Source organism: Cebidichthys violaceus, unplaced genomic scaffold (assembly GCF_023349555.1).
Source record: "Cebidichthys violaceus isolate CVI_PGR_0920_01 unplaced genomic scaffold, fCebVio1.0.p SCAF_12, whole genome shotgun sequence".
NCBI lineage: Eukaryota > Metazoa > Chordata > Actinopteri > Perciformes > Stichaeidae > Cebidichthys > Cebidichthys violaceus.
The window spans coordinates 6,171,898-6,198,336 of record NW_027176285.1 but is presented as its reverse complement, the minus strand read 5'-3'; the positions used below and the strand labels follow the sequence as shown (position 1 = coordinate 6,198,336).

Genomic DNA, 26,439 nt, shown 5'->3' with positions numbered 1-26,439 from the left:
GAGGAATGTTTTTTTTTTGTTTTTTTTAACGCGTCTAACCCTTACTGTAAATCCTTGGGCTCGACACCTCCACGTACAATGCCTATAAAAAGTATTCACCCCCCTTGGATGTTTCACCCTTTTGTTGCTATTATACATGAAATCATGGCCAATATAATTTGGCTTTTTTGACAAGAATTTGCAAAAAAACCCTCTTTAATATCAAAGTGAAAACAGATTTTTACAAAATAAAGTCAATTAATTAAAAATATATAAGTTAAAGTAAATGATTGCATAAATATTCAACCCCTTCAGGTCAGTATTTAGTAGATGCACCTTTGGTTGCAGTCACAGCACTGAGTTTCCTGTCTGAGTCCTGTCTCAATCAGGCTGGCACATCTGGACACTGCAATTTATCTCCATTCTTCCTGCAAAACAGCTGAAGCTCTGTCAGGTTGCTTGGGGATCGGGCGTGAACAGTTCTTTTCAAGTCCAGCCCCAAATTCTCGATTGGATTGAGATCTGGGCTTTGACTTGGCCACTCCAGAACATTCACCTTGTTGTCTTTGAACCATTTCTGTGTAGCTTTTGCTGTATGCTTGGGGTCCTTGTCTTGCTGGAAAATGTATCTTCTCCCAAGTTGTAGTTCTCTTGCAGACTGAGTCAGATTATTCTTCTGGATTTGGCGATATTTTTCTGCATTCATGTTCCCTTCTACAAGCCTTCCAGGGCCTGCTGCTGAGAAGCATCCCCAGAGCACGATGCTGCCACCACCATGCTTCACGGTGGAGATGGTGTGTTTGTGGTGATGTGCAGTGTTTAGTGTTCGCCAAAGTCTGATGGCCAAAAAGCTAATTTTTTGTCTCATCAGACCAAATAACCTTCTTCCAATTGACCTTGGAGTCTCCCACATGCCTTTGGGCTATTTTTTTCAACAGTGCCTTTCTCTTTGCCACTCTCCCACACAGCTTCGACTGGTGAAGAACCCGGGCCACAGTTGTTGTATGTACAGTCTCTCCCATCTGAGCCACTGAAGCTTTTAACTCCTTCAGAGTGGTCGTAGGTGTCTTGGTGGCCTCCCTCACCAGTCTTCTTCTTGCCCGGTCACTCAGTTTGTGAGGACGGCCAGCTCTAGGCAGATTTAAACAAGTGCCGTACTCCTTCCATTTCTTAATGATGGATTTAAAAACTTTTGTTGACGAGGGTCCCCCATTTGGACGCAGAAGTCCAAAAATTGTACACTGTACAGTGTACAATTTGACGGCCAAAAAACCCACGAAGAACGAATATAGTCATGTTATAGCTCTGGAGAAACCTCAGCGTCCTGGGAACAACATGAATCAGGTCACTTCTACATGAGACAAACACATCTCCCATACGGTACGTTTCCAAATAACAAAACATCACAAATCATAACTCCATAATTCCATAACTGACCAGAGAAAACAGCTGCTACTGATCGTTAGCTACGTGCTAGCTCCGGAAGAGCAGCGTCAAAAAGCATGTCCACTCGACACAGATTACGGCGATATATTCCATTTCTCTCCCCGGTAAACCATCGCAGAGCTGTTCAGCATCAAACACAAAAAAGTCACACAGCTTTATGGAATATTGTACTCACTTTTGGTCGAGTCTCAGCGAAAAAATTAAATATTTCCGTACTTCCTCGTTTCTGTGTTGCAGCTGCATCCGCTCTGTGAGAATCCTTTGTTTACGGAAGTCGCCGACACTCCTCGCTTTGTTGGGAGGGATGGAAGTCTCAGCAAATTGGATTTCAGATCTGACATCAGATGGGACGTTTTGCATTCCCATTGGCTAATAGTGCTGTCAATCATCTAAATTTCAATTCCCTGCAATTCTATTGGCTTATACGGTTCGAAGGAGGGCTCAATGGCGCAAATCGGAGAAAGGGGGGCTGAGCTGCAGCCCTGAACAGAGACAGAGCTGGATCTGAAATGAACACAGAGACTGGAAAGGGCCTAGAAAGGATCCTGGCCTTCATATGAAGCCCAAACTGCTCTGTTTAGATGTATTGAACATCATTAGTGATATATACAAGTTAAATATATAGTTTGGTACATGATAAAGTTAAAATAACACACATTTTGCAACATGTGTAAAAGTGTAAACATTGGAATCCTCGCCTGGCATCTCTGTACTAGATCCTCTCTATCTTATGAATGCTTCACTTGATCTAAGTAAAAATGTGTATAGAGAACTCCAACATATCGATCTATGATCTGGGAATGCTAGAAGGCTTTGACCTACATAATTTCTAAAAGAAAACACCCTGAAATTGATTTTTTTTCAGGCAAAATGTTCAATTTGTGCTGTGTGTTATCTTGATATTCTCTTAACCAGTAACATATATATACTGTTATTTACACATATCAACACATCTCACAAGTGTTAGGGTTATTTTAATCAAAAAATTATTAAAATAGCCCTTACAGTTGCAACGCTACACTCAGTCTCGTATGGGTATGCTTTTTTCGAGCGGAGGCCTAAAAAAAGGCCTAGGGTTTAAACTCAGTGGGATGTCCAGTAAGTTGGAAATGTTTTTGTAGCCATCTCCTGACTTATACTTTTCAATGATCTTTTCTCTGAGTTGGTGGAGTGTTCTTTTGTCTTCATGTTATAATTGTAGCAGGAATACTGATGAAACAGAGGCTGGACCTCCCAGACACAGATGTTTTTATACTACAATCACTTGACACACATCAACTGCACTCAGGTGATCTCCATTTCACTACTTGTGACACTGCTGGCATCAACTAGCTGGACCTCTGTTGAAATTAGGTCAGTCACTTTAAAGGGGGTGAATATTTATGCAAACACTTATTTTACACTATATATTTTTAATTAATTGATATTAGTTTGTAAAAATCTGTTTTCACCTTGACATGAAAGAAGCTTTTTTTGCAAATTCTTATAAAAAAAAGCCAAATTATATTGACCATGATTTCATGTATAAAAGCAACAAAAGGGGAAAACATCAAAAGGGGGGTGAATACTTTTTATAGGCATTGTATATATGCTCGATCGGGCCTTTTAAGGGCAAATATTGTGTCGTCTCATCCCAGCTTCATAAGATGGCGCCTGTTCATGGGTGTCTGGGTGATGTCTTGAGGACAAAGAGGCAACATTATTGTGCCTCACCAGGAAAATTGGTCATAAATAACATTCAACATAACATATTCAACTAATTGAGACAAATGAGGAAATGTTCTACTGTTGGACATATCGTGGCTTTGACACTTCATTTCATTCCCCAGCCGCGACGGTTGGTTTTTACGACAAACACCTCGCTAAGTGTTCGCAGATGGTGTACAGTTGGCAGAGATAGCTGTCCCTACCGAACACTTTCTCATAACCCGAGAAGGAACACAATATGTCTTTGAGTCCCTCAGTGTCAGGTCGCTCTCTTTTTTTTTCTCACTCTGCTTCACTCCACCCCTCTCTCTCTCTCTCTCTCTCTCTCTCTCTCTCGCTCTCTCTCTCTCTCTCTCTCTCTCTCTCCCTCTTGTCTCTCTCTTAACAAGTTGCTGAAAAAAAAAATGTGTTTCCAATTAGGGGAAAAAGAACAACTCTCGACTGCAAATGCTAAAAGAAATGTCTCGGGGAAAGAGGGCATATACATCACGATATGTCACTTATTTCCTACAAGATGAGTGGGAGGAAATGTGAATGGGTGGACTAAATGCACTTGTAAGTTTCACCTGCCTTCTATGTTGGGAACTTAAAAATCCACCAATTTCAGGAAAGCGTCTGGTGTTTTTTATTATTTGCAGTGAAATGCTGTAACATCTTTTGAAAAAAAAAAATGATATGAGCAAATTCCAATGCCACTCTTCATTTATTATTGTTTGCTGTATGTTAGTGTGCATGTGTGTGAGAGAGTGACGTCACGTGCAGACAAAGGTCCTTTCCTGTGGAGTGTGGCAGTCGGTCAGAGAGAGAGAGAGAGAGAGAGAGAGAGAGAGAGAGAGAGAGAGAGAGAGAGAGAGAGAGAGAGAGAGAGAGAGCTTGGCGGATCCGCCGCGCCAGCGCAGAGAGGCACGGAGACGCAGCAGAGAGCATCAAGGCGACTTCATCTGGGAACAGATCAATACAACAAGTTAGAAAAACAGGGATACGCGGAGGAAAAAAACAACAAAAAAGCTCATCGGAAGAGGTATTTTCTGCACGGACATACAATGAAAGGGTTACCTGGCTGCATTTTGGATTTGGAGTCTTTTATTGCACCGCTGCGACTTTGACACAAGAGTTGCGCAGTCTCTCTCGGAGTTGTCTGTTGGGGAGGAATTTCAGGCAACACTAAATCAAACTTGAGTTGGCCCTCCAGGAACATTGGAAAGGAAGACACAGTAAGTATTTCACCGCATAATCCTCATTGAACGAATCGTTTTTTTTTCTTTTCTCTCTTGCTCACTTGAAGCGCGTCTTCTCATGCACGCACGGACGTGTGGGCATCTTTACATAATCAAAAGTATACCTGCCACGTAGACGCGGCTGGAAAGCGATCGGTTGAGATAAAAAAAGGCTTCGATGACATTAGCAGATGCCTTAAAATGCGCCGTGCGCGCTGTTATATCGACGGGGGAGACACTCGGTTGTGCGCGAGGCTGGAAAGAGGGAATTGGTTGCGCCAGAGCTGGGCTCCTTTATTAAACAATATTTGTGGAAGTGAGTGAGCGGATAAAAAAAAAAGAAATACAAAAAACAAGCGGGCGTAAAGTTTGGACATCTGTTTGGATTTTCCACGCTGATCTGCAGTCAAGAGAATGCGTTAGGAATATTTGTTTTTGTGTTTTCTTCATTGAACGTTCCCCTTCTATGTAACCCCATTCCTAAAAACAAAAAAAAGTTATCCATAAGCCAGCAACAGTTGTCCTCCAACAGGAACTACTTAGGTTGTCAGTGTCAGCACGTGTAGGTGTAGGTAATTGCTCAAACATGATGAAGAGGCCGGCAGGACTGATGGTCCTTCATTTCTTGCGGGCGTTGGCATCTTCCCAAAGTATACGCCTTGATGCTGTCTACCACCGGCAGGAGTCGATGCACCGCGCTGTGCTCTGGCCTCGTAACACAACGGCACTTTCATGAACTGCATGACTTCACTTCTCGCTGAACCTTGTCAAAAGATGGCAAAACGTGATTAAGGGGTTCGGTCCCGCCACTAAAACCACATCAGGTCTTCCGGTTGTCTGACTCTCAGGCAGACAGGCAACGTTAACCCGCCTCACCTGCCACCAGGATGGAGGTGAACAGTGTGTGTGGCTGTGTGCTCATTCTTCTGCAGTGACAGATTATATCAAGACATCATATAGCAGAATATTAATATTTCAACATCTGCCATTAATGATCATTCCTGCCATCTCTGGCCAGGTGCTTCCTGTTGTTCTTGCATGAGTAGAGTCACAGAAACTCATGCAAATAGTTGTATTTATTCATTCACATGAATGGTGCATATAAAGGGATTATCAGCGGAGTGCAGCATTTACAGGAGTGTGAAATGACTGCAGACATTGCTGCAGAGTGCAAGGTGTGAAATGAAATTGAAGCTGTGCATCCTGGATAATGAAGCATATTCAGAGGCCACTGAAGCTTAGACTCTTAACTTTTTTTTTTTTGCCTAACAAGTAATAGTGGGTGAAACCGTCCCAACATCTTGGCCCAAAGCAGAATATCTCAATAACTGCTGGCCAGGCTGCTGTGGAACTCTGTATTTGTGTCCCCAGAGGATGATTGTTTAACTTCTTGTGCGACTCTTTGACGTTTCATTGAGAGCAGGTCAGAATCATGACTCGGCAGCGACGTAGTCGGTTAGAACAAAACAAATGGATGCTCTGCAGTTTGTGTTCATTTGTCACGTTCAGAGGAGGAATTTGAATACTTTTGGTGACTCCTTGACCTTTTTTCCTCCAGTTCCATCAGTTTAGTAGCGAGATAAGAGAAGGTCTCTGTACATGTAGGTCATTACATGAGCTTTCATTTGCTCCCGCTTTTAAGACAAATTATTGTGTTTATGAAAAACAAACACCTACATTACAACACGCATCCAAGAAACAAAGTTTCTAATTCATCAGTTTTTCTTAACTGACTGTAAAAACACTAAAGCAGCCATATGCTCCCTGCATGCTGTCGTTGCCCTTTGATGTAACCCAATTAAGGCTGATCTGAGGCTCAAATGGTTCGCGTTAGTGTGTGTCTGTGAGTGTGTTTATTTGTGTGTTCCCAAGAGATGGTGAGAAGACTGTTTACCTCCCACCCACCGCCACAAACCTCAGGGGGTCTTTGATGGTAAAGTGGAGGGTGAGAGACATTTACACTTCTGTAGATTGATTAGCTTTGAAGCTAGTTTTTAATTATGGAACCCACATTCTCCAAATAATGTTTCACAACAAGTCTCATTTGTTGACTTAATACTCAGCGATACTTTCCTGGTTGAAATATGGGAACTTTTTTTAGCGATGTTACTTTCACCTTACTGTACGAGCCTCTGAGGAATCTCCTGTATGCTGACTTTAAACCAGGCGGTGACACATCCAACAGCTCCAGTGAGGAGGTGAGATAAGGCAACTAGAGCAAAGGGTCGTCAGCATTTCTAGCCTTGGGCTGAAAATAAGACAATTTGGCCTTTCCACTTTGGACATGAGGAATAATTATGACTTGTTATCGCAAAAATTGCTCAGAAATAGGGCTGCAGCACTGGGTGTCCTGACCTATTTGTTTATTGAACCGAGGCCAGTTCTGTTGCTTACGGATCTCAATTTAGTCATTCTTGGTTGAAAAAAAGAAAAGAAGAAAATCTTGTGTGATTTAAAGAGAATGTGGGGTCATCAAACGTTGGATAGGTTTTGAACGTGACAAATAAGTTTCCATCCTCTGAGCAAAATAAGCTAAAAACATCACCTTTTTACCCATATCCTAGTATAATATAAATTAATGTTTACGAGAAGATACAAGATGGAGATGACAGGAAAAGATTTACACAGAAAAACAGTCTGGACCAGCTTTCAGATAGCAAGAAAAATGAAAATAAAAAAAATTCTGTTGTATGAATGCCTTTGCATACAGAGCAATCTGCAAGAGATAATGGCATGGTATGAGAAAGGTTAAGCTCCTGTCCTCCTCCTAAAGACCTCTCAGCGGTTAATCATACTGTGTCACCCTGGATATGACACACCAGCCCTCCAAACATGGGGACGGGATGGTTCTCGGAAGCTCAGTGGTTTCCTTAGTAACCAGGGAGGCAGCGCCGGTATTAGTCCCGGTCGATAGATTTGACAGGATTGCAAAAAACACACTCATCCGAAAGTCGTTCCGCAACTTGTGAGATGCTGAAAAGCTTTTAAAAAAAAAGGGATAAGCTGATGCTTCTGACATCTGACCTTCTCGTTCAAACTAAACTAACCCCCCCCCCCCCCACAAAGACTTATCGTCTCCCCTGAAGATGACTGTTTTATGTTTCCCCGCATGAGCTCTGACATCCGTCAAAAAGAGAGGGTCCTTGAAACATCTGTGTTGTGATTACCAAAGGCACGACCCCCCCCCCCCCCTCATCCACGGACCTACATTCCACCCATTCTTTCTCCCAAACGTCCAGATTGTTTCCACATTCATGCAGGTAACAAGAGTCACAAAAAGGAAATTTCCCTCAAGGTCCTGTGAGCAAGGAAATTATTTGATCCAGATAATAGTTAGAAAGATTTGATGAGCGTCCTTATACGTGTTGTTGTGGAGCTTCTCAGTGCAACCATTGCCTTCTGATCTATTAAGCCCATTGAGCACCATTTTTGTGGGAATTGTGGGAAGGAGGTTGCAGATGTTTCTTCGTCAGTTTCCCCTCCAGCTCGTGTGTGTGACTCTGTGGTCAGACCGCCACTTCATCTTCAACTGCTGATTGCGATCGAGACAGCGATCACACTTGCGGTTGCACCCAAAGCTTTGTTCCTGATCACGCTTTTGGGTCTGCAGCAACATGGGGACTTGTTGGGGAAACACACAATGGTCAGTCCACCAGCTGCATTAAAAAAAAGAACAGTAAAGCTAAAAACCTACTTTGAACTTCCGAGTGTGTCCCACTCATGCTTGACACTTTTTGTTTACATTAATGCAAAATGTTCTGTGGTGTCAAACAGCTCTGGGTGGTCAGTGGTAACTAATGCGTGGCTGTCTTTGTTTTTGTTTTTAATAATTCACATAGATTGGACAGAAGAGGAAGAGATAGCTTCAAACTCATTGGAATGAACTAAAAAGTAGTGGCCTCCACTCCTAAAATTGTTTGAATATCAGATCAGAGCAGACATTGTTGTGGATTAAAAAGTGAAATACATGCATTGATGTGTGTATAGTGCTGAGACGTTCAGTCAAGTACCTAATAAAATATGGCTCTGTGGGTGGGCAGAGTGGCCTTCAAGTACTAGAGACCGTCCTGGCCATCAGAGACTTGCTGCTTCGGCTTATTAAAAATTAAATGTAAATGTCCTTATTCGTTATTCATGTCCTCCTGTGGTTCTCTAACTATTTACCTCCCCTGTCACATGCTGTTGACTATTCCCTTCAAAAATAATCAATCTTGTTGCTTCGTTTCAATAATCCTTAGAGAATGGACCAAAGAGTCAAGTAGCTAGCTAGTAAGGGTGAGCGCTGAAAGATAATCAAAAAGTTGTCTTATCTTTGAATGCCCTGCAGGAAGCTTGTCTCGCAGCCCTGCAGCAACGTGGTCTCGTTCCTACTAAATGTTGCCACTTGGGCAGAAGCAGCTTTTTTCAAACCCATTCTCACTCCCAGCTCTTTGAATACCGACGCACAGAGGCATCTTTCAGTGTCGGTATGCAACGCACCGGGCTTTCGTCTAACTCTGATGTGGACCCACCCGTGTCATTAGTAGAGGCTCAGTGCAACGGACATAGTAATGAGTGCGTGACAGTCTGCTTAAGGAGGGTCAAACAAACACAGGACCTTCACCCATGAGACCGCTGTCCGTGTCCCATGTGAAACAAAAAGTCAACACTGTCTTATTTGTTCAGGTCAGTCACGTGAGTCGTTAGTCATTCGTTGGTTAGGTTTAGGAAAAGACGTTGACGTTAATCAGACCGACTAAGTGGTTTTACTTCCTAAGCGTAATTTCCTATGAAGACGGGAATTAATTTTTTACATAATGTCATGTGACAAAGTGCCATATGACAGCACTAGCACTACCACCCAGCGCTTTTTACGTCCATTATTCTGAGTGTCTAATAATGACCCGGTTTACATTGGAGTTAGTCGAAAGCCCGGTGAGTCTCATCGAGATGCTACGGGGTGCCTTGTGCTCGGTATCAAGACTCCATCGGCCACTGCCCAAGCGTTGTTTTTTTGACACCCTGGCAGTGACGCCAGGCTACCTTCAGGGTATTAAACATATCCAGATGACTCAGGGGAAATGGAGACGAGCACTGGAAAACTATAAAAAGATGATGAGACAAAGTCAAACAGAGACCCCAAGAGAGAAAGGCAGGCAGGCAGGCACATTGTATCTTGACAGCATGCATTGGCAATCCTAGAGACGGAACGACGACTGTCTTACCAAATATGTCCTGCACTCTAAATTGTCACATACTGAGAAGCAGATAAAGACACCAATTTTGCATTCCCATGCAAGCTAGTTGGATATTGGTCAGAGTGTTAGGGTGCTGATATTGGTTAGTTCTAATCAGCTGTTGGTCACGCCACGAACCGGGCGCACTGCGACGCTCAAAATCTCAAGGGCACAAGCCGCAATGATGCAATTTCAGAGGCTCGTGCTGGCGGCCACCGGACCGCGCCAGCTTGTGAAAGACACATGCGGTGGCCCTTACTTCACAGTGTTGAGACATGAATCGCATTAATTAACCTCCTTGGAACTCTTCATCCCTCATGTCTCAATTCTTTGCTGTGTGTGTGTGTGTGTGTGTGTGTGTGTGTGCGTGAGGGCAATGAGGGTTAGTCATGGGAAAAACAAAGAGGAACCAAAAACTGCAAGAATGAGGAAATTATATTTTTACACCCAGCTGTATCTGAAAGATATTTATCAAAACTCTGACAGTAGGTTCTGCAAATAACTTAATCAAAATACTAACACCAGTGCAATCTGCCAGTGCAGACTCGACTGCTCGCAGCTGCTTACGGCATACCTCTATGTAAAAACCCTATTACAGTGCTCTGTGTTTCTCTACTTAAGAGACGGTGACATGTGTTGTAGGACTGACACAGTGAAACAAACAACAGTGAGCCCTGATCATCTGATTAGAGAATAAAACCGGTTTGCTCATGTCATAAAAGCAGTAGACTGCAAAAGAATATTCTCGGATGTGGAAGTAGGGATTTTTGTTTAAATTAAGAACTTTTGGACTTTTTGTTGGACTTTTGAACTTTTGGAACTGAATTGGTGCCGTCTTTCCAGAAAAGGAAGGCCACATATGATTGCATATTAGTTAAATAGCCTTAATTTTTACCCATTCTCGTGAAATCTCAGGAACGCCTTGAGCAATCCTTTTTTCAAATTTGGCACAAACGTTCTAATGGACTCAATGACGAACTGATTTGATTTTGGTGGTCAAAGGTCAAAGGTCAAAAACACATTTTCGGCCACAACTCAAGAATTGATTTGCCAATTATGGGGCAACTTCCCACAAATGTCTGATAGGATAAAACGAGGAAGAGATGAAATTTCTATGAAACATGGCCGTAACCAGCAAGTTGACTGGTTGGCGAAGGCATTCAACCGTTTTCTTTTTTGAAGCACTCTGTAAAACCATTGTTTTCAAAGTATAATAAAGAAAAGCTTGCTCTCTGCCTTCAGTCTGCTCTTCAGTGACACACGTACAGTTGGACTGAGGTCAGGTGGCTGGCTTGGCCGGTCCAGAACATTCCACTGCTTGGCCATAGAAACTCCTTGGTTGTCTTTGTCTGTGTGTTTGAAACAACTCTCCTGCTGCTGCTTTGTTCTATGTTTAAAAGGGCCACAAGTCACTCAATATAGGAATGAAGGCTCAGCACTTAAACCATGTAATCATTGGTTGATTCAAAATGAAATGAAGCCCAAACAATAGGAATATGTCACTTTCCAAATGCCTATACAGATCGCACTGTGTTTCTTCCCTGCCGTGTCATTGTTTTACAGTCTTTGCATGGAAGATTGAAGTAATAATCATTCGATCACTTCAGAGAACTCAGCAATGAATTCGAAGAACGCTGAAATCCCTGCTGACTGCACTGACGCAATCCCATATTGCATCTGAGCTGCGGGTGATGTCATCCGTGGAATCTGTCTCCAATAGTGTGATTTCATAAGATGATGACTGAACACACCCAACAATAAACTACAGAGAAACCTAACACACATGGTAGAGGCTGATTCTCGTGAGGTCGGCATTGCTTAATATCTGGAGATGTTTGGTTAAAACTACAACTGTAAATGCATTAATGTCTCGTACTGTATCTTTCTGTATCAGAGAAAGTGTTTCCCTGTTGGATCCAGGTGGAACTATAGATTGTACTGTGTGTTTGTGTGTTAGAAATGCAGTTCAGAGCACCATAAGCTGTATGTACACCACTTCACACCTAAGCTGAGGGCTTTTCAAGGATTAATGTTATGCTTGTATGTTTCTTTCTTTCCTGTTCCTGCCATTTAGCTGCATCACCAAAACATGTGGAACAGATCTTAGCAGAAAGACCTTAAAACAAAGAAGCTTATTAGACGGACATCTACAAAATGAATGGGTGTGCTATATGCTGCCCCGCAGATAATAACCTATGAGTTGGATTTCGGTTGTCACTAGGCTTTCCCAAGCTATGATCCCTGGAAGAATTTATAGGCAAATTATAAAGGCATTTTTAGATGTTATTTATGATTCTGGCCGTTATCTAGAAATAAAGCATTGCTTTCAGACAAACCTATGTCTAATTTAGTTAACTCCTTCTCCCTGGGGAATACAACTTTTGAGTGCTTCTGTGTGCGGTGTGATGAAATGCTGCTTCCTTAGTATCATCATTTGAAGTGCACAACTTTTTTAATGGTAGCTGTCAAGTTCAAATATGTTTTCTTATTAATTTATTTGCCGTTTCTACTTAAATATTCTCGATGGATTCCTCTAATTATCTTCAAATCACGTTGAGTCAGGTCAAACGTGGCGTAGGCTGTGTCTGAAATGACTCACTGCTCCCTGTATAGTGGACTCTATGGTGAGTTCAGTCTGAATATAAAGTGAGAATTATTATACCCTGTATAGCCGACTGAAAGTATCCCACAATGCATCCTGAAAAGCAGTGGACAATGATGGTCACTAACCAGGCACTACATACCATCATGCATTGCACTTAAGGAAAAATGGCAGACAAACTGGAAAATTATTTATTTAATGTGAGCAGAGCATCACAACATTTACGGTCACAAAGTACTTTGTACTTATTCATTTGGGAAAGTACATTTATTGCAGAGACATTAACAATTGGCACGGCAATTCCATCTTGACCTTTCACAATAAAAGCCCCAGACAGACAGGATATGCAGGGGGAACTCAGATTCACTTTGAGAATTTTGCTGAGAGGCGACTCAATAAAATAGCTTACGATTGTATTAATTTATCTGGCACGTTTTAACTGTGCGAAAATAAACAAAGCAATTAACGACGCAGATTGACCCGAGTAGTGTCTGAAAGTGTTTCTTCATTTTAGAATGAATGATTTCACCCAGAGGTACAAGACACATTCTCTCTCAAATCAAGTCAATTGTGGTCTAGTCGGTCTTGTTTGTGAGTCAATTCGTGTTTTATTCTTGTCAAAAATGGTCTCAGTCAGAACACTAATCTCATTCTATTTCATTCTAGTCCTCGTCATCACATTTAACGACTGAACTTGTGTCAGTTTGGGGCCCCGTGAGCTGAGATGGAAGTGCTTGAGTGGTCGTAGGGGTATCATCCACTGACGAGCCGTGAATCAGCCCGTCATGGCCGCAGTCACACATGACTCAACACCAGCTCTCAATCCGACCCTTGTCCCGAGCCCCGCCGCTCCGCAGCAAATGTTTGAGACTATGTGTGAGCGTGAGGGTATGCGTGGTTTGTGTGCGTTCGCCCACAATATTAAAGAGACAGTTGGAGAATGAAAGCCCGTGTGTGTGTATGTGTTCATAAGGGTTTGTGCGCATTCTGGGTAGTAGAAGTCCTGTTTCTCTGCTTTCTCGGGTGGGAGTGTGGAAACAATGGGAACATTGTGTGGATAGTTGGCAGAGGGGGAGTAGGGGGGATGTTGAGGAGGAGGAGGAGTAGTGAGTTAGAGAAGAGGAGACAGGAGAGGAAAGCTGAGCAAAAGAGAGGTGATAGTGGATGAGTTGGAGGGAGGCAGGGAGGAGAAATAAAGAGTTAAGAGGAAAGAAAGGAAGAAGGAGGAGGAGAGGTGAGGGAAAACGAGGAACATTAGGAGCAGCTAGGAAAGGGAGAGAAAAGAAGCATTGAGAGGTGAGGGCTGAGGTGAAACAGTGAGAGGAGAAAAGGAATGGGAAGGGAGAAAAAAGAGGAAATCGCCAGTGTGAAGATGTTGAAGCAGAGCTTATTTGGAATGGAGGACAAGTGAGGGAGATGGAAGAAGTATGGAAAGTTTTAAGTCCTCTCAGTTTCACTTGTCATTCGTATAATACCCATATTACCACAACAGTATACAGTGTTGATATTTTATCAAATTAGCTTTACAATACTAAAATACAGATACACTAATATTTAACTTTGACCTACTTTATGACATACTTTGACCTGAAGCCTACGATAAACGACACATACTTAATATCTCTGAGAAGTTGCATGCGAGAGACTTACGCTGAGCTAACCGTTTAGTCGGTGCGATCATATCCTTTTAGGAGCTTTGCCATTCAGCCTTTAATAATAATAATAATAATAATAATACTTTTGTTTTATATAGCGCTTTTCTAAGTACCCAAAGACGCTTTACATAGGGGAGAGACAAACAGAACAAACATCCGAAGCAAAACAAGACAAAACAAAGCAAAACAAACAAAACATTTTGGTAAAAAAGAAGAAAACTGGAGAAGCTGTGCGAAATGAGTCATGTAGTGGAGGGTAGGGTGCAGGGGTTAGCAGGTGAAGGCGAGTTTGAAGAGGTGGGTTTTTAGGGCTTGTTTGAATGATGATAGGGAGGGAGCCTCACGGATGTGGATGGGGAGGGCGTTCCAGAGGGGGGGTGCAGCAGCTGAGAAGGCCCTGTCGCCCCAGGTCCGGTGCTTGGTCCTGATGGTCTTCAGAGTGTTTGCACCGGCGGACCTGAGGCAACGGGTTGGGGCGTGAAGGGGGAGGAGGTCTGAAAGGTAGGGAGGGGCCAGGTTGTTTAGGGCTTTGTATGTGGTGAGAAGCATTTTGAAGTAAATTCTGTGTTTGACTGGGAGCCAGTTGAGGTTGCGAAGGACCGGGGGTGATGTGTTCATAGCGGCGGGTGGAGGTGAGCAGTCGGGCGGCAGAGTTCTGAACATATTGGAGTTTATTGAGGATTTTGTTGGGAGAGCCATAGAGGATGCTGTTGCAATAGTCAAGTCTGGAGGTTATGAGGGCATGGATGAGAATTTTGGTGGTGGCAGAGGACAGGGAGGGCCGGAGGTGTGCAATGTTCCTGAGGTGAAAGAAGGCAGTTTTGGTGATGTGGTTGGCATGGGGTAGGAAAGAGAGGGTGGGGTCGAGGATGATACCGAGGTTGCTGACCTGGGTGGAGGGGGTGACAATGGAGCCATCAATGTTGAGAGAGAAGGTCTGGGCTGAGCGGGTGAGGGAGTTAGGGCCGATGATGAGTAGTTCAGATTTATTGCAGTTCAGTTTGAGAAAGTTCTGTTGCATCCATTTAACTGCAGTGTTTTTTTAAAGACTTTATTTATTTATAATTTTTTTTGTGTTAAAAACAGTTATGGTTGTTGTTTGCCGTCCAATGGCAATTCCTGATGTTTTGAGCTGCGGTCCTAACTTGTCGACCAATCAGAGGCTGTGTTCCTTAGTTGTCGACCAATCAGAGGCTGTGGTCCTATCTCTGGCAGCTCTGATCTCAAAAACATTGCAATATGGAATTACATTAGAGATAAAAAAAATGACTTTATGTGGTAATAATGTATAATATTTAATGCGGTCTATTTGAAAAAGGTGGCAGTCAGAGGAATAAATGCTCAGAAATGTTGTGTGTTTTATGTTATTACCTTCTAGGCTTCAGAGAACATCAAAAGACACATTTAGGAAAAGTTGTGGGCTGAAAGGCTTGTAATTTCAAACAGATGCATTTGCATTATAAAAATGTTCTGTCATACCGTCTGGGGGGGTCCTGGTGTTAACCAAATGTATTGGCAAATAAGCTAAACTTCACTTTCAGATCAAACCTCCATCATTCATAACTCATTCAGATCAAAGTCTGGTTTGACAAATGCTGCACTGCTGAACTCTGCAGTTTGATTGATTTATTTCATACGCTAGAAATAGTTTTACATCTTTAAAAATCACCATCATTATGCCCCAGATGTGAACACTGGAATCATTATTCAATATGATAATTTATGCATATCTGTAATAACTCTTAGATGCTACGTGACTTCTTTATGAAAATGAATAATTCAGACAGAGCCAGAAACCACAGAGCCAATAATGCCTTCTCATGAACTGCAGGGATCATTCCTGGGTTATAAAACATTAGCATTTTTTGCCTGAACTTTAACATCCAAATCAGCTTCATATGAGCATATTTTCTAAACTTTCTCTCTGCATAGGAATAATCTGTCAAACATGTAATTCAGCTGTGTTCCCCATAAAGCTTTATTCCTCTCAGGACTGTATTAACAACAGCAACCAGAAGGTTGGATGATGGATTGTTGAGAAACTGGAAGCAGACTTGTGTTTAGTTACTGACTGGACCCAGCCAGTTTATCTCAGTACGTGTTAGACCAACGATAACTCAAACTCAAAGATAAACTCACATGCGGAGTATCCACCACGCTTATTTTACTGACCAATGACGCCAGAGGAGGGTCGCTCACAATGGTGAGAAATCTTAATTCAAGACAAAACGTTGTTGGCCACCTGGCCTTCATCATTGTCACAACTGTACAGTGCAGATGCCTCTTAAAAAGCAAGGACAACTTACTAATCCATGACTTCTCCTCACATATCTAATAAATACCAATTCAATATCTAGAGCAATATCTCAAAAAGCTCTTACAACCTACAAAACTCAAAAGACATTCAGACCCACAGTACAGTCACTATTAAAACATATTTTTAAGTGGCAGTAAGTATAAACTAAATGAAAAGAAAAATAGATACAATTGAAGATGCTTGATAACAATGTTTGCAATAGTGAGAGCAATGGCTAGAGTGATAGGGCACGGGCCACTGTTGATCTTAGATTGAGGTTCAATGGAAAATACAGGAAGTGTTGAATGCTGGATCAACAATGGATATTTTTGCCTCAGGCTGTAAGCATATGTGTGATGCAACAATTCCTCCACATTAGAGCAAATTTTGTTCCAAAAGACAGTTATACACGTATAGGCACTTTCTGATCTGGCGCCACTATCGGCAGGATGACATCGCTTGTCTGTGCCTTCCAAAAACGGTACAAATGTGTTTTATGACGTGACCGTATCTCTGCAGTCAAGATTTGGTTAGATCTAAGCACAAACACTCGGTTAGGGTTTAGGGAGAGATCATAGTTTGGGTTAAAATAGGTACTTTGTTAGAAGTTTGTCATTTGTTTGCAGCACCTAGCAGTTCTTACTTTCAGGTGATTATACATGTAAGAAAACGTACTTAATGTTATGTTTCATTTCTGCCCTGCTGCACACTGTTCCTTCAATATATGTGTGGCCTCCTCAGCACCGCTGTAAGGCCCAAATTTCCATGTGTATCAAAATCTAAAAGACAGACTGCCATGATGTGTAGCCGTTCCATTTCTGTGCCCTGAAATCAAAATGTCAAGTTTGCCCACAAGATGCCTCATATTCAATTCAGAAAATGTCCATAAAATGAACATAAACTTTTTGGTTTCAATGAGACTGCTATCTCATCTTCACGGTTTGCTCATTTCAACGAGCATTGTGAGCACTTAGGGAGCTTAGGGACTTTAAGTTTCATTAAGCTGCAGTTAAAACATGAGAATAATAACCTGTATTACATATTTATGAGTTTGCTCATTTGCAAAGAACAGACAAAGTGTGTTTGTAACAGTAAAAGAGAGACTTAGATAATTAAGTGTGTGTGTGTGTGTGTGTGTGTGTGTGTGTGTGTGTGTGTGTGTGTGTAGATTGGGTGCACGTTATGAATATACAGATGCAGCCCTGATGCTTGAGTTATGACCTCACTTGTGTGGATTGCAGGGTGGTCCTTTCATAGCCTGTTAGACACACACCTACACACACACACACACACACACACACACACACACACACACACACACACACTCACACACACACACTTTCTTTTCTCTCTCCCTCCACACAGCCAGACTTTATCACACATTTCTAACAAGCATGAAGAGAGTGTGTCGACACACACTCAGGCACAGCGAGCATTTTGTTCTCTGTCTTTGACACCCGGGGTTTAACACATTGTACACACACACACTCCCAAACTTTCCTCTCCCGCTCAAACATACATGCACACACACACACAAACACGAAAATGCTTCAACAACTTAGTCATACAAACTCTCTCTTTTATAGTGCACATATACGTACACACCCAGGTGCAGGAACACAGAAATCCAAAATCCCCTCTTTTCATGTCCTCTTTCTTGCTCAATATTTCCCTTTTTCACGACCCACCCACCGTCTGTTGCAAACAAACACACACACACACACACACACACACACACACACACACACACACACACACACACACACACACAATGACAGGATATTTCTCTGCAGGCTCCGAGGGTCTGATGAAAGTGTTGGGAATGTGTACTGAGAGGCCACTGACACTTCTTCCACTTTCTAGTACTGACGGCTGGCCTCAAGCACCTAAACCCCGGAGGCTACTCCCTCCAGACGTCTAACGGCCATAAACCGCAGATGACAAGCAGAATGAATGGGCTTTCATCCGCGGGGGGGGGGTATTGTCGAAGAGACTCCCTCACCGTGCATCTATCCTGTCACTCAACACTTCTTAGTGCTTGGCTTTCACTGGATTAAAAGCGATGATTAAAAGCTCAGAATTACATAATGTATCTAAGGAAATCACAAACTCACCGCAGACACCAAAGGGGAACAACAGACCCGTTAAAAACAGGATAGAGGCTGCTTTCAGCGCACTATCAACAAATTGGTTTCTAGAGCGTTGACCTCGAGCTACTTTCCGACCACGACACGCTTAATGCACATGAAGGCATGCAGTGTGCATAAACATTCATTCTAGATTAAGTGTTATCGGATCATTAAAAGTTTCCTTAAAGGATAAGTTAAAAATTCTACCTTAAAGCAATACTCGTGTGCTGACACAGTTTTTGCTTGCTCCTGTTCATACCTCCCATTAAAAGATCCACCGTCCTCGTTCCATGGACAAATATACTCATATCTGAAGTTAATATGAAGCTTTGTTAATACTTGCACTTAGTAGGGCTTAGTAGGGCGAGCCTCCGCAGACGGCGCTCGAGCTTGGAGCATGAACGACGCTGTTTATACTCGATACCTTTGTGTTGCATTATTCCCCGAAACGCCTGTAAAGAATAAAAAGACGAGTGTAGTGCAAAAAGACACAAACCAACCTCCACACAATGCCGAGGAGGGATTGAAATTATCTATCAACTCATATCTAATGGACTACTTTATTGCTTTTGTACAAAAGAAGTTCAGTATCACATGCATTATAAGGCCGGTTTGAATAGAAGGAATGTTAACAGCAAAGAAAAAACACTTTCAATGTACATATGAGCACTGGGAAACTATCCTCTAAATTAGTCTTAATCCTTTTGAATGGTCCAGAATAAAAAATAAATAATTTTAAAACAAAAGATACAGTAAAACATGGAGTGAAAAAAGGTAGCCCTATTAGAATGATTACTGGCCAGTGTTTATTTCTTTCTGCCTCAGAAACCAACGAGCAGAAAAGAAACAGATACATCCCGCTTGCCTGGAGCGATACGGTATCGTGGCGATTCAATGAATGAAATAACATTTTACAGCCACTCCAAGCAAACATGGCTGCAGACGGAGTCCCTTATCGCCCCGCCGCAGGAAATTGGACATATAAACAGAGCCCAGAAAACCGTTTATTTAATTGATTAGGACTTCCTTTATACTGTTACTGGTGCACGGCCATGCCTAACACACGCCCGCCTCGGCTAAGGGATATAAAGATGTTGTGGCGCTGGCAACATTCTGAGCCGGTCTACTGTATAGTTGATGTACAGTATTGCTTTTGGCTTGGATTATGGTGAAAAGGAATGGACTATATTTAGAATTTACAGCGTAGGGTTCTACAGAACAAAAGCACAGTCAGGAACTGAGTTATGGGTTATTGCTACCGGCAAAACTCACCCATTACCTTATGTATGTCCTGTATATCATGACCGTCAGAACAGCAGGCTGCAGTACCAATGGGATTTAGAGCTGAGCGGTGCAGGAGTTGAAAAATATTTTTGGCCAAACTTCAGCTTTGATAACTTTCAACACTGCCTCATTCCCCAGGAGTTTCCCTTATTTTTTATCTGAATTTTTCGAGAGGTGAAGGTTGTGATTGTGAATCACAACCTGAAAAAACCTGAAAAAAAAACCTGAAAAAAGAATCCCTCATGTTTGCAATTCAGCTTTGGCAGAGCTGAGATGTTCTTTGCTGTGTCACTGCAGAGAGAAAAAGAGGGCTTAGGGGATGTGGTTGGTCTCACAGGAAGGTAAATGAAGAGACATGCGTTTCCACAAAAAACACCGGCCTTTGACGCAGAACTTCTAATACTCGTCCTTTCATTCCTCGTCCCCTAGCCTCCTCTCCGTTCGTCTCCGTCTTACTTCCACACACACACACACACACACACACACACACACACACACACACACACACACACACACATGTTCCTGTGTGCTTATGTGCGTGTGAGTCGACTCTTAAGTGCCGTGTTGCCACTCAATTTTCCTCTGATGCGCTTTTTCTTTCTTTTTTTTTTTTTTAAAGCAGGAACGCTCAACCAGATGGAAAAAAACAATAAATACATGGCAGCTTCATATCACACAGGGGTTTATTCACACAGCAAACATAAACACACAGCTGCACACACACATAACGGGCGAGCACGCAGACACACACATCACACTTGCGACTGCAGACAATAGGAGTTTTGTTTCTAACAATCGTCTTTTGCTCTTATAAAGCTGCTGTTCATATCTTAACGATGGCTGTTTTTCTGTATGTGAAACTCTCATAACACCACACACACACACGACCACTAATCATGTTGAGTGTAAATCCAAGGGGGGTTTTTTCCATGTTTCAGGAAGCAGCTTAAGTCCACATGTTTCCTAAAGCGCTGCTTTGTGATGAGTGTTATGAAAGAGGAATATATGCATTTTTGGAACAACTCATTCTTGACAGAAGCTTAAAAAAATAACGACACGTTCTGTTTAGTGTAGACAAATGTTGTTTTGGTGTCCTAAACCCATGAGAATATATAGTTTGAGTATTATTTCTGAAAAACCTTTATCATGCTTTAAATGGTAGCGAAATAACACTTTTTATCATATTATTGCCCTTTGGATGTATAGATTGATGATTCCGAAAAAAATCAAAATGCAAATTATTGAGCGGGAGTGACCTTTGCAATTCAGATGCACAAATGTTGCCACATCAAAAGTAATTTTGGAATAATAAAATACATAGGCCCAGACTCACACTCCAACACACACACAGTGCCGTTGCTCACTTCAATCTATCTTTTGTGATCTTCAAACAAGCAGAAAGAAATCTAGGAATCTAGCCTTTCCGTAGTGTTTTTAATCTGTGGGTATTGTCCTGAGATGGTGAGCAGTGTTACAGAACAGTGCATGTGAAAAATAAACCTTGCTTTTTCAAAATAAAATCATCAGTGCCTCTACATACCAACAGATACACACATACATTGTTCCTAACATATCTAATTTATTTTCTCCCTTCAGAAAGCACCACTGCCGCCATGGACAATGAACAGTGCTACTACAACGAGACCATCGCCTTCTTCTACAACCGCAGTGGCAAGTACCTTGCCACCGACTGGAACACCGTCAGCAGGCTGGTGATGGGCCTGGGCATCACTGTGTGCATCTTCATCATGCTCGCCAACCTCCTGGTGATGATCGCCATCTATGTCAACAGGAGATTCCACTTCCCCATCTACTACCTGATGGCCAACCTGGCGGCTGCTGACTTCTTCGCCGGACTGGCCTACTTCTACTTGATGTTCAACACGGGGCCGAACACCAGGCGCCTGACCGTGTCCACGTGGCTGCTGCGCCAGGGCTTGATCGACACCAGCCTGACGGCGTCCGTGGCCAACCTGCTCGCCATCGCCATTGAGCGCCACATCACCGTGTTCCGCATGCAGCTGCACACGCGCATGAGCAACCGCCGCGTGGTGGTGGTGATCGTCATAATCTGGACCATGTCCATAGTCATGGGAGCCATCCCCAGCGTGGGCTGGAACTGCATCTGTAGTCTCGAGCACTGCTCCAACATGGCGCCGCTTTACAGCAACTCCTACCTGGTCTTCTGGGCGGTGTTTAACCTTGTGACGTTCGTTGTCATGGTGACGCTCTACGCCCACATCTTTGTCTATGTGCGCCAGAGGACCATGAGGATGTCGCGGCACAGCTCCGGGCCACGGCGCAACCGAGATACCATGATGTCTCTGCTGAAAACCGTGGTGATTGTGTTGGGTAAGGAAGAGATATAATCTGTCTGTCCATCCATTTATCTCCATTTATCTAGTTATCTGCTTCATTTATACTGTATCAATCTCTATCTAGCAAGCTACATCTGTGTATCTCTAGTACTATATCTCTGTAGCAATGAATGCAACATTTGAAGTCATCAGCTACACAGTAGCAGAACAATGAATCTGTTGATAGCCCTATCTGTTAGGCTGCATCATTCAGCACAAACACAAGTGTCTGCCTTGCACGACTGTATACACCATCTCAGCCAACCCGGTCCCCTTACAAATGGCGTTCATGCGCTGTGATTGCAGTTTTATGAAAAGCGGTTGTTTTACATGTAATTTTGCTGAGGCCAAAGGCGACCGTGAGCATCTGTTGCTGAGTAGCTTGATACAGTCCATCTCAGGTGCAAGAGGTGAAACATTGCTGTCATAGCACATTGACAGATATGGTTTGTTGACTTTGACAGTGTACAATACACGGTTTTGCTCCGTTTTTTCACCGTAAGCAAAATCACTTTCTTTGTTTTATGATGAAAGTGAAAGTGGAGATGGAACAGATGCTCACTTCTGCAAATTGGTTGGGGAAATACTTACAAACATTTAGGAAAGATTTAGAGTAATATGAGAAAGGAGCCTCCAGATCGTCTTCATGACATCCCCATACAAGCCTTTAAATGTCTTGGCTTTACCCCAGACAACACAACAGTTCACTGAACATGTCCAATGTATACAGCACAGTTAAACTTGATGCAACGACTGACAATGACTACATCCTGTTTTCTTTTTAGGTCACTAAAAGTCTGGGCATTTTAGTTTTATCTCAGTCAAAGAAAATGTAACCATTTTAGTATAGTTTCAGTCAATGAAAACTGTTGGCGTTTTCATCTTTGTTAATCATCAGATTATATTGAACATTTCACTCAATGTAGAAAATATCAGCGCCAAAATGTGCCAAAATATCACCTTCTTTCTATCCCCTTAGCACTATTGTTGACATAGATAAGTTTAATTTAAGTAAGTTAGTTTAATAGTAGACAGTACTCCGAGTCCTGCTGTCGGTAGCCAACTACAGCTCCGGAGGGCTGACCTTCACTTAGCAGTTAACTTGATTTTGGTAACGTTTTATTTTTCAAACTACAATTTTTTTTGTCAACAAAATTGCGTATTGCTACAGTCACAGTTTGTGTTTAATGATGTTGGTGTCGTCTGGTCATCGTCTTGTGTTAGTCATGGAAAATAAGATAGTTGCGTCGACAAAATCTACGATTAAATATGTCAACAAACACTAATTGAGAAGGTTTGTCATTAAATGGGACAGATGCAACGCTGTAATAAATGGGGTATATCGGGAAAGATTTTTTTGCACAAACATTTCTCTATCTGGAGTGCTTACCACCACACAAACTGTGGAATAAGACAATCCATTCTATTTTTTATGGGCATCCGATCAGGAAACGTGATTCAACAAGCCATTCACATTTTGTTCACCTTCCTATGTCACATATTAGAATATATTGCCCCCTATCTGAATATCTTCACCCACGACACCCAGACAGAGGGTGAATGCGGATATATTAAGACAGACAGTAGTAGACAAATCAAGTGGGTTTTTTGAATGTTTGAATCAGAAACCCAAAATACAAGTATGCACCTGAAGAGATATTATGAGGGCATTTTCACGAGCCTGCCAGTGCATGCCAGCAATTGTGAAATATTCACAGCTAATCCACCCGTCTATAGCTGATAAAACATTATCAGTTAGTTGTGGGGCAATATAAGGGTGCACTGGGAAACAAATAAAATAAAATACTTCTGAAAATAAGAAGCAAATTGTAATAATCTGGAATTGTCCTTCAATGTAATACTGTATGGTCCAGTTGTGTGGTGGTTGCAAACACATCCATGCAGTGACAATGCTCTCTTCTGATGCAGCAGCAGCGCCTGTTTTACTTTCGAGCTAAGCTGTGCGTACAGTCTGACAGTTTTATGTCGACCCATTCAGTCGAGGAACTTATCCAACTTTGCAAGTCTCCAGGCCTCTTCAGTGGTGTGTAATGAATAGAGGCATTGCTGTTTTTTGTTGTTGGTTTTTTTACGTTATAGCACAGTAGCACACTAACTCAGTCATTGAAGAGTGAATTGTGGGAAAGAGACTTCTTACTGCCTGGAAGCCACGATGTGTTGGTCCCAGACAAAACAAACCAAAGGATTCTGTGTGATTTGTCTCTTATGCGCTGTGCTATCTCATCCTGTTGCCTCTGTTGTCTTTACTCCGCACTTAATTCAAAGCAGTGGACAGCTGCAGTCTGCAGTATGTTTAAAATTGAAGGACATACATTTTCTGCTGCGTGGAGATGCTTTGTTTGTTTCTGCTTGTTTAACCTGCCTTGCAGTTTCTGTGTCTCTGTTTCTTCTGCAGACATTTCCATGCCTTCCAATGGCTATAAGGTATAAGGTGCATAAAGTAAATTACAGTAATTAGGATGTTAGTGGATTACTTTCATCGGTTTGACAGCCATCCTGTCATTGCAGCTGCTCCTATATAGTCAGTTTTTTATTTACCATGACAGAGAAAAGTCTGAGTCCATTAACACTTAATAATACCCCCCCCCCCCCCCCCCCCCCCCCCAACAAAAAAAACTATAAATAGATAACATGTTCAAGGTAATCTGGAAACAGCAGTGGATTCCTTTGAAATTAAACTAAATATGTCACGCTCTCTTTCTGGAGTTGCTGAATATGAGGTTCTACCAGTAAAGGACCGGCCTGGGGTCAAGATGTGATTGTCGAAGCTTGAGGTGGATCTGGAATCAGCAGGATGCAACATACTGAAGGAGAAGTGAAATCACATACTCTGGTTATAGCCGACTGCTGCGATTAAAGGAAAGTTCAAGTATGCTTGACTGATACCTCTTTTTTACCTTCCCTAAAACATACCAGTAGGACTGTGAACAAACAAAAACTTTTTTCCTGTAAAGTATTGTGGCTCTATAACCCAACTCATAACACACTGACGCGCAGTCAGGACGCTTGGCGTCACTTTCTTACCCAGTACATAAATATGTGGTTAACGTTGTGAATTCACACATAAAGCACTTAGGTTCACGCAACAAAATCACTTAGTTAGGTTTAGGAAATAACATCATGGTTGGGCTAGGTACGTAAACAAACAACGCATAATAGGTAGGGAAAACACGTAATTTCAAAATAACTCAACAGCATTTATGGATACAAACAGTGGTCTCCTGTGTGAAAGTCCTGTGTTTGTTTGACAACCCCCCCATACCATATGTTTTTTTTGACGGTCTTTGTACTACGCCATTTTCTCTGACTGTCTGATAATGATACGGGTGGGTTTCCATTGTAGTAAAAGCTGCAGAAAGCCCAGTGAGCATCTGTTTAGGCTTAGGCTGCACTGCAAAGGCAAGTTTAAGTAATCGTCTGCCTCTGGTATGAACAGTTTTCCTTCAGTTCGATAGTTCAATAAATCTCAGCATTATTAATTTGAATCCTTACTGTTTTGAATTCCCGGAAAAAATAAAATCCTTCTTATTACCGATGCCAAACCCTCACTGGGAAAGTAAGTCTTTTGAGCAAGGGTGTGATGTGTTTTGGTTCAGTCTGAAATCCACTGCTGTTTCTGAGTGAGGTCATTTTTGAGCACAGATAGAAGGGTGCATTTGAACAAAAAAACATCCCTCTTTGCCTCTTTGTGTCTTACACTGTCCAACGTTAATAAAAAAAAGGTAACTTTGTCTCCAGCGGGGTTAAAGTTGCCTGTGAGTACTGGGTTCAGCCTTTGTTGCTTGATGAGGAAGTAAAACCCCACAGAAATTCCCCGTCCAGCATCTCCCAGCTTCCCAGCTGCCGACCACATGATGATAAGTGCTCCCCTGCTGCCTGCTGTCCTCTGTCCACTTGTCCCTTTCAGGATGCTGCAAAACCAGCCATGGGTGATTTCTTTTCCTGGAAAGACAGGATGAGGAAAGTTGGTTACACGCACTTGCGCACATTCATAAGCGCAGCACAAGTATGTATACACAGAGACTCTCTCACACTCACATAAACCCCATAGGCTCGATAAAGAACAGTGGGACACAAGGATGGCTCCATTCACATAAAGTTGGATGTACTCGCTTCGTCAAATGATGGGAAAACTAAACCAGAATCTGGCTTGTTGACAAAGACAATAGAGATAGGGACAGACACACACACACACACACACACACACACACACACACACACACAGAAATAGAATATATACACACATGTACAAACAGAAAGTGAAGGTGTGTTTTCAAGAGAACTGCACAGGGTACCTTTAAAGGATTTTTCTTTTTCAGAAAGAGAATTCAGCTACAAAATCACATTGTAGATAGAACGTTTTCGTCATGTAACGTAACTTACACACACAAAAGCCACACAAAGGTGAGATTCATGCTTTTAAATGTTTCAGTTTTATGATGGAAAAGGCTATGAGGATATTTAGTTGATACGTTTTAAATTGGCCAGGCCAATATATCGGCAGACATCAGCTTTATTGCAGATGTACTA

The 26,439-nt window shown here is 42.3% G+C and overlaps 1 protein-coding gene across 1 annotated transcript in view; it reads left to right on the top strand.

Moving 5' to 3' along the window:
* Positions 1-4,027: 4,027 nt before the first annotated feature.
* lpar1 (lysophosphatidic acid receptor 1) overlaps positions 4,028-26,439 on the top strand; it is a 34,519-nt gene continuing 12,107 nt past the window's right edge. Inside the window, exons 1-2 of the mRNA XM_068706013.1 lie at positions 4,028-4,346; positions 21,128-21,883. Of these exons, the coding sequence (XP_068562114.1) occupies positions 21,145-21,883 (739 nt within the window). The 5' untranslated portion in view covers positions 4,028-4,346; positions 21,128-21,144. The remainder of the gene's footprint in view (positions 4,347-21,127; positions 21,884-26,439) is intronic.